We start from the raw sequence: 9547 nt of genomic DNA, 5'->3' as shown, positions 1-9547 counted from the left end.
ATCTTTCTCTCCCTCTCTCCTTCTCTCGCGCTCTCTCTTTCATTACGCTTTGTGTGCAGGGATGACACATTTGAGTTCCTGCATGTATTAATTGAGACTTATTGTGAGAAATTGGCTGTTATACATGTGTGGCTTTTTAAAAACACTGTTAATATAACCCGAGCTAATAAAACCCCTATCATTTGGATCATTTCCCAACAGCCTCAACGGTCCCCTATAACGCAAGAGCAGCCCATACCACACGTGCTTAAAACCAAGAATAATTTGCTGGGTGCCTTGTCTCATTCTGCCTACCATTGGTCTAGTATGATGTCATCCGCTGTAGAGACCAGACCCACTGTCTCCACACGCGCATCTGAGCGCGCAGGCACATTCATAAGCACGGACGTTGGTAGCCTATGCGACTTTTATATGGAGTGTAGAGGTTTTTTTATACAGAACATTGGCAGTATGATATATTTTTAAAATGCATTTCAAGCTTTTTCTTTCTTTTGCACAGACGGAAGTGCTAAACAAATGTATGGACCACTTCAGAGAATTTGGAAGCCTTTCGATATGAGGATTCGTAGACTACACTAAGAGCATGAACATAAAACGGAATTGCCATTCTTAACGTAAGTATAGCAAGTTTTTAATCCACAGACCAAAGCCAGTTTCACTTAAAACGAATACACTTCTTCGTCTGAAATTAGCCGAGTGAGCGTTTTGATTGAGCTTTCGATGCCACATGACAAGGTAGCACAAGGATACGTATCCTACTCATAAATTACATATTTTGCAGTGCATAAATGCGTTAAAACGAGGAACACGAATTCGGCTCGAGCCTACAGTGGCTTGGGCTTGCTTAATTATTTATATATATTTGCGTTTATATATACAATAATGAATCAAGAGAGATTGAATGCAATTCCATTACTAATTAATTATCCTGACAGGGGACGGTATCATGAGCTCTGCCGACTGTGCTAAAATATTATTTATTATTTATTGGGGCAAAACGTGTAGTGAAAGTGATATGCTGGTTTATTGAACACACATAACTAAACTAGACAGTAATCTGCAGGAGCCTGAATGAGGCCACGGCCTTTGAAGGCCATAGTTTAACATTAGGTTCTGTATTTATTTATTTTTATACATGGGCCATGATTTATTATATGTCAACATGTAATTCAGAGAGATTGTCCGATATGCATACTGTTGAAATTACCGTTATTATGACCACATTAGCATAAACCCAGCCTAATTTTAAAGCAGGAACAGGAACAAAGGATAACCGTGAAACGTCACTCATTGAGATGAGAATAGACTGCTTCTTACTCGCTGCTAGTTACTCACAGAGACAGAGAGGGTTCCTACGCGTAATGATGTGAGACGATGCGAGAAATAATTTCACTCCGATTCCACGTAATTTAACTTATGGGCCCCCGTTAAGCAGCCAGGGTACTACAATATATATTTTTTCCACCCGTGTCCAATAATGTTTTCCTTTCAGGAGGAGAAGTCCATTAACTGTCCATAGCAACCGAGGTGAACGGTATTACAGGTAGGCCGACCTGTGTAATCAACACAGCATTATCCAATATTTAAAAAAAGCTTTAAAATCCTAATCAATAGGCACTATTATACGTAGACATCACAGCAGGACACAGCCGATTAAAGGCTTCAAGCAGGATTGCCAATATATTTCAGGAGGGTGCTGTTTCAAAGATCCCACACTAACAGGCCTTACAAATACACACAGTCTTCCACAACAGTATCAGAAGGCCTCAGTAGCTTACACCACTGGCTCCTGGGCCCAGTGTGAAACAACAGTTTGGAGCATGTGTGCATTTCTTCCTTACTCTAAGATCATAACGAACAATTGCAGCAACATGCACAACAGCTTCAGGGAGTGAAACCATATGAAGGCTTTTTAAGGTTTGTTTAAAAAGACTGATTACTTAATTTCTAAAACCACTAGGACTGACCTCAAACAGAAGACCTATGGTAATAATATAGATGTGATCACCAACAAGGATGATGATTTCACGAGGCATCAATTGCTTGACTGTTATTCTGTTTTCGTGCCGTACTGATTGATGATAGCTGGTGCTGATTGAATTAATACTTTGGAAAAAAACCTATGTTAATTTAAATACTGATGAGGTGTTAACATTGTGTGAGGGGAAAGTGACTGGAGTGATGTTGACTTCCATGTTGACAAAACTGGGTCAATGTTACCCACCCCCCATCCTCACCCCCACCCCACCCCCATCCTCACCCCCACCCCCCACCCTCACCACAGGCTACAAAGGCAAGGCTGCAAAAGGATAAGATGAGAAGACCATCACCAGTGCGTGGATGTATGCATGTGAAAGAATACGAGCATGGTGTGTTTTGTCTATGGATCACTATGTGTTTTTGCGTGGGAGTGAATATGTTCCTGGCGCACCGTGACTAGTTTCCTCCTCCCTTTAGTCGTTGGTCTGCCCTGTCACGTCCCATCCTGTCCCTGTGCTCTGCCATCTCTCTCTTTCTCACCCTTCCAGCCCCAGTTTCTTTCTTCTGCTGCATTGTCCAAGAAGGACCTCTCTTATACGAAGAGGCTGACGCCACTAAGCCTGCGTTATATTTAAGGTTGAATTCTCCATACTACGCCTTAATCAAAGATAAATACCATATATCACAACCTCTGTTGTCAAGACAGACCTGACAGGATTAACGCCACAACTAAGTAATGCATTCATTTAATGATGCTAATGATTCACCCGCAACGACCTCTCCTTCAGTATTTAGCAAGTATTTTATGATGAAGTGCTTATTTATAGGCTACGTACATCGATGGGGTGTTGTGCCTCTGGCTGTTGCAGCTATCGCTCCAGTAGGGCTACTGGCCTAGCTATACACTCAGTCTTTTAGCCAGTCAGAGGTAGAATTACGGATTTGCTTTACGATTCAACAAATTGTTGAGAAAAAGAGGCATGACTGGCCTGTTAAAAGTGACAAAACCAAATAGCCTGCTATTATGCTGCTTTGGTTTTGATTGGTGATCCTTTTTTTTTTGTGCTGTGTGGTTTGAAGGCATTTTACGGATGGCTTACAGAGAAATATGCATCTCATATTCTTCTAAGCATTCATTATTGAAATGTGTTGTACTGTTATATGTACAGTGCAGTCTCAAATTCTTGGAAGTCATTTTATATTACATGTATGTGCCACTATCTTGTATGAGGTATGTGCGGGATAGTATGTTTCATAAGTTCAAGGTATTTTGTTCTGTGTTGTTTTCTAAGATAATTTATAGTAATAACTACAAAAAGGAAACTATATAGTCACATTTGTTGTTCTTTTATTCCCTCGATCTCCCTCCTTCCTCTCTCCTTCCCACTCTCTCTCTCTTTCTCTGTCCCCCCCCCCCTTTCTCCCTCTTCTTCAACACACAGCTTCGTGTAGACCCAGATGCCTCCTCTCCCTCTTGACGAGCGCATAGTGGTTTTTCAGCGCCCTAAAAGCTTGGCTCTATGTGCAGGTTCCCCTCAGACCACCCCACAGTCCCACTCTCACTTATCGGCCACCACAAACGGACATCTCGCCCGCCCTCTCCAACCCCACCCTCCTTCGTCCTGTCCCCATCCGCCCTCCTCGAACTCCCACTCTCTGGTATGCAAGCGCAGATCATCCCGTCTCCAGGTTGCCAAGGGCGACAGGGCCGTCCTCACGGAAGGCGTCAACTACAACCCTAGCCACTGTCATAGCAACGGAACAGTGACTCTCGGGCCTAGACAACACACACACACCATCGACATCCGGGTGTCCGTAGACAAAGGCACAAAAGAGGCAGGCCGTAGCAACTCGTTAAGCCGCGGTGGGAGTGTGAAGGGTAACCGTGGGAAACGGGTGTCGTTACGCTTGGATCAGGTATCCGCGGAGAGGAAGACCGGGGCTTCGCCAGGGAAGCCGGACGTCGTGGTGCAACAGTGCCGGAACAACGCACCGAAGCAGAGTAGAAACGCCAGAGGAAGCCACCCCCAGAACCACCTAGCTGTGAGCCCCGGAGGGGTCCTGGAGTTTGTCCCTGCCCAGAGACAGACGTCCAGGAGAGGGAAGGAGCCGCTCAGATCTCCCTCCGTCAACGCCACGCTCTCTCCCCGAGGTGATCGGAAGGTGCCGTCCACGGGTGACAAAGAGAACTCCAAACTGGGACCCGTCCATCAACCCTCCAACCCTCACAGCCTCCCCCGCCACCAGGCGTCCGTCCCCGTACCCCATGCCTCCGTCGTGAACGCCCACTACCCCTCATCCCCTCCACCCCGCCCCACCCTCCCCCCTGCCTCCTTCCAGCAGCTCCACCAGTCCCGACCCTCCAGGAACCGGGATTCCAGGCCTCACTTCCTTCACGGCCTGCCCCTCTCCCCCTGCTCCTCCCATGGTGGTGGCTTCCCCAGCCCCGACCACACCTGTACCATAGACTTCTCCCGCCCCTTCAGCTGTGGCTGCTGGAAGCTGGTTCGCTGCCGAGGGGCCAGAGGACACTCCACGGGCTGCCAGGCGGGCGGGGGGAGTCCGTCTTCCTCCTTATCCTGCGCCCACCAGGCTGGAGGGGTGAGCCGGAGCGCAGCAGCCATGGGTTTGAGAACCCTGGGAGGGTGTCTGTCCACGGCCTCCACCACCAACACGTCCTCCTCCAACAGCACGGTGTCGGACTGCCGCACGGGCCTCCTCCGGCCGCTGCGCTGCGCCTCCTGCGCCGGTGAGGCCGGGAGCTTCGAAAGTCCGGCCGCCTTCCGCAAAAAACTGGTGGGGGGGTGCCTGCCGTGCGCCCCTCTGTCCTCCACCGCCCCTCTCCGAGCCTTGCAGAGCTGTGTGACCGGCTGCAACCCCAAAACCAGCCAGGCGGGCAGCTCCACCTGCAGCTACTGCAGCAGCGACCCCATCGTCGTGACCTATGACCCTCGCAGAGGCAAACCCCCAGGGATGGGACGAGGGATGGGTGGACCTCATCCGACGGGGGCGGCGTTCCCACCGGACGACGACGATTACAGCGTGCGCACTATCTGGCCCGAGGAGCTGGCGAAGAAGATGACTCGATCGAAAACGCAGCAGAACCATCAGGTCTACGCCGGGATGGGAGGCGGCGTGGGGAAAACGCACCAGAACCAGAACAGCAGCAATGGGGCGAGTCCCGTGATCTTGGACTGTCGGAACCTGTTGGAGTTTACGCGCTCGCAGGTGACTGACCACGCAGGTCGACGCAGGCTTCAGCAAGGCAAGATGGCCGTCCTGGATTTCATCGGGTCCGGGTCAGTGTCTGGACGAGATCAAGGCCGGGATTCGCTGAAGAGGCTCTGGAGCAAAGGAGAGGGGTCAGGGATGGGGGATGGCATGGGGCAAGATGATGATATGACCTACCCTTGCTCCCCCTCACCACGCTCGCCTTCTCCCCAGTCTCCCCTTTCCTTCTCTCCCCCACCTTCCGCCCCTGGGACCCTCATAAAGCCTAAGCCCAGGCAGAGAGACCGGGAGGGGGGGCACTCTCTTCCCTCTGCCCAGTCCCTCCACCTGGTCCTCAACTCACTCAACAGAGAACAGGACGAGGAGAACGGTCGAGGTAAGACGTTTTTTAATTTGGGTTTTTGGTTCTTTTTTCTAACCGAGTTTGTCTTTTTTCTGCTGAGGGTTTGTCAGGGGCAAACTGATTTGCGGTTTTTCTGCAGCAGGTGTTGAAGAAAAACTATTTCCCTCTCTTTGTTCTTCTTTTCATTACTGTCTCATTTTCTGGTCTTCTTTTACTTTTCTATTAAATCCCCTTCCTCCCCCTCCCTGTCTCTCTCCATGTTATTTCAACATTCGTTATTTAAAAGGAACTCAGGGATAATGGCTGGTAATTATGGCTCAGGCTCCGGAGAGAGAGAGTGGAGAAATAGAGGGAGGGTGATCAGGGTACAAAGAAAGCAGATAAAAGACTAGATTTGAAGTTATTTATTTAAAATAATGTCACTTGCTGGAAATGGGGTCGCCGACTCTGGGTCCTGTCAGTGAGAGATAAGGCTTTTTCCATTTAAATGACAAAACCCCCCCAGAGATACAATGTATTCTTATATTTTGTTATATAACTCTGCATTAAGAGAGTGCTGGATGTTGTTAAGACGTCCAGTACGGTCGAATGAGGACTGTTATTGCCCTGCTACTTCTGTCAGAATTAGACGGGGAACGCATCAACAGTGGCTGGGTCAACTCAAAATGAAGTTAATACCTATTAAACAAACTTATCTTCACTAATTAATACGTACGGTTTATCCATTTTCCTCATGGGTTTCTCTCATGTCTTTCTGGTACTCTATTTCCTTTCACCCCTCTCTCTGTTTGCCAGTTTTCCTCATCAGGGCGAGTGATGGTTTAAACACCATCAGCCTCATCCTGTGCTGTGTCTCACTGTCCTGTCACCTCTCCAGGGCACCTGACCCTGCCTCTTTCCTCCTCCCTGCCCACCTGTCTGTCGGACGAGAGCGGGATGACCCCTGACGTGGAGAACGCCGTGATCAGCCCCATCCTGCCCTTCCTGTTCCTGGGGAACGAGAGGGACGCGGAGGACCTGGACCTGCTGCTGCGTTTCAACATCGGCTACGTGGTCAACGTCACCACTCACCTGCCGCTGTATCACCTGGGCTCCGGTCTGGTGCGGTACAAACGGCTGCCGGCCACTGACAACAGCAAGCAGAACCTGCGGCAGTACTTTGAGGAGGTATTCGAGTTCATCGGTGAGAAAATGACATTAGGTTCGGGAGATGAGTGTGTTTGTGGGTGTGTGTACGTTTGTGTGTAAGTGTGTGTGTTTTGTTTACTACTTTCTCCTTTCTCCTTGTTGTTGTTTTTAATGTATTTGTGTTCTTCCTCTGCTGTGTTTCCTCAAAACAGTCTATCTTTCCTTGAAATCAGAAATACTGAAAGACAAATTTCAAAACAGGACGAGAAAATAGAGAGCCTCAGACCTGACTGGAAATCATCTTTGAATGTCTGTTGATTTATGGAGCTTCTCACGGCCACTTCCCCATCTTCCTCATTGTCTCCTCCTCTCCCTCTTCTCCTCCTCTCCTTGTCCTCCTCTTCTCCTCCTCTCCTACTCCTTCTCTTCTCCTCTCTTCCTTGTCTCCTCCTCTCCCTCTTCTCCTCCTCTCCTTGTCCTCCTCTTCTCCTCCTCTCCTACTCCTTCTCTTCTCCTCTCCTCATTGTCTCCTCCTCTCCCTCTTCTCCTCCTCTCCTTGTCCTCCTCTTCTCCTCCTCTCCTACTCCTTCTCTTCTCCTCTCCTCCTTGTCTCCTCCTCTTCCTCTCCTCCTCCTCTCCTTCTCCTCCTCAGAGGAAGCTCACCAGAGCGGCCGTGGTGTGTTGGTCCACTGCCAGGCAGGCGTGTCCCGTTCAGCGACCATCGTCATCGCCTACCTGATGAAGCACACGCTCATGACCATGACGGACGCCTACAAATACGTGCGCGGCCGTCGTCTTGTGGTGTCCCCCAACCTCAACTTCATGGGCCAGCTTCTGGAGTTCGAGAGGGACCTCAACTCAGGGGTGACTCCCCGCATCCTGACCCCCAAACTCAGTGGCCTGGAGACGCAGGTCTGAGGAGGCAGGGTGGCTGGGAGGCGGGGGGGGGGGGGGGGGGGTAGGGGGCTGGAGGACTGGGGATTGGAGGGCTGGAGGGGCAGGGGGCTGAGGAGTTAAGGGGTATAGAGACAGCATAGAGGCAGCAATGTTTATGTTCTAAAGTGTTACAGAACTATATAATTTATAAAGAGGGAGTTTAGCTATGTTAATATTAAACAACCCCGAGAAGAGCAATGTTACACAGGAAAGGAGAGCTTTGGGGGGAGATGGAAAATATCATGCTTGTTTGCTACAGTGAGAGAGGCACCTTGATTGATATGGCTCATCTTCCTATTGTAGTGAATTAGAAACCGGTGGTAATTCAATAGCTTCACTGGCCGTCAAACTGTCTGGCCAACCTGATCCTCATCCACGACCATTTGCAATGACGTGCCAAGTTTTCTTACGTACGACAGCGCTGGGATATCACTGTTTACCATCCACTGATGGACATGCGTCTGTTACTGAGGGGTTCATATTACTGAGTGAAATGTTCAGGCTGGAGGTCTGAAACAAAGCCTCCCTACAACAAAATCAATAAGTCCTGCAGATTCAGAGTACAGGATACCATGGTGAGCTGATCATCCAGCTACAGGCTGCGACTGTGTCCACAATGTTGTTGCTCTTTTCCCCTCAAAGAGGTTATTACAATGCACTTTATTGACCATGTATAGTTAAGTTTGATTGTTTAACTGACTTGCTTCTCCGTTAAAGTGAGACAGGTGTTGGGAAACAGTGGAAAAAAACACTCTTTGAGTTCAGCCATCGTTGTTAACTATATTCAGTCAAGTCATTTGATGGACCTGCTTATAAGCAGTGTTGTTTACTTTTAGCTTCTTATGATTTTCTACTAGGCATGACTTCATAAATCTTCATAACCTCTTGCAGGGTTCGAAATGGGGGGGGCGTGTCTGAAATCCTCCATGAGTCTACAGGGACCCCCATAATAATTTTGTTGTGAGTTTGGGTCCCACAAATTCGGCATTTGTCACCTGTAACACGTCAGTGGGGCTAGATAAAATATTCAGGAGTGAACACCAGGTAGGCTGATCTTAAATTATAGTTCAAAATGTTTAAAATACAAACATAAGATTTCAAAACATTAAAAAGCTTTTTTTTCTCATACCATAGCTAGCTTTTTATGATGACGTTTTTGGGGGCCCATCTAAGAGTCAGAAGTCATTTCAAACCCTGACCTCTTGGGAGATGTGCATTAGAGCAGCAGTGGACAGTGGAGGCTGGAGAAAGCTGGGTTCACATGCCAATTTGACATGTTAGGTAAGAAAAACAACAACAACACTAAGGAGACCAGAACTGCAAACACCTGTGGTAAAAAAATAAAAAAATAAGAGACTTACTTGTCAACCCTGAACAAACTCAGCACTGTGTGAATGGAAGGGCTTAACAGACATTGGCTGTGTGATTTAAGCCTCAGACCTGCTCAAAGTTCAGTTCTTCAAGGCCCCTTTTTGCTTCTGGATGTTTACTGGGGGTAATACTTTTTTCCTGTAAATGTTTACTAGGGTTCATTCAGAGATATATGTACAGAGTATTTTTTTTTATATATATTTTGCAACTGCCGTTTATTTTTCATGTTTATGTCCTTGCTTTCAACTTATTTGTATGTATGCCTTCTTTGTGTTGAGTTGGGAAGTACATTACTGGGACAGACAGGAGGAAACTGATTTCCTAGTCACGGTTCTCAAAGTGAATAACGTAACTAACATCAGTTCAATAAACAAGACAGCAGAGAGACAATCTTTTAAGTGACTGTCCTCTGAATAGCTCGGTCTCGATGAGCATGTCAACGAATATAACTTCCGTTTTTATCTTCTTATGTATGCTGTGACAACAATGCTATCTTTGGATTGCCAAAAGAAATACTTTGAAGTCAAAATCCAGATTGCTTTTGACGAATTGGCTATC

The 9547-nt window shown here is 47.8% G+C and overlaps 1 protein-coding gene across 1 annotated transcript; it reads left to right on the top strand.

Moving 5' to 3' along the window:
- The first annotated feature begins 227 nt into the window (after positions 1-227).
- si:dkey-175m17.7 lies at positions 228-7600 on the top strand. The gene is made up of 6 exons (XM_047021014.1): positions 228-614; positions 1493-1543; positions 2285-2369; positions 3509-5587; positions 6432-6737; positions 7335-7600. The coding sequence occupies exons 3-6, from the start codon at positions 2315-2317 to the stop codon at positions 7598-7600; spliced, it is 2706 nt and encodes a 901-aa protein (XP_046876970.1). The 5' UTR covers positions 228-614; positions 1493-1543; positions 2285-2314.
- The last annotated feature ends 1947 nt before the right edge of the window (positions 7601-9547 follow it).

Source organism: Hypomesus transpacificus, chromosome 5 (genome assembly GCF_021917145.1).
Source record: "Hypomesus transpacificus isolate Combined female chromosome 5, fHypTra1, whole genome shotgun sequence".
Taxonomy (NCBI): domain Eukaryota; kingdom Metazoa; phylum Chordata; class Actinopteri; order Osmeriformes; family Osmeridae; genus Hypomesus; species Hypomesus transpacificus.
The sequence above is the reverse complement of the archived record's forward strand: the minus strand, read 5'-3'. Positions and strand labels throughout refer to the sequence as shown.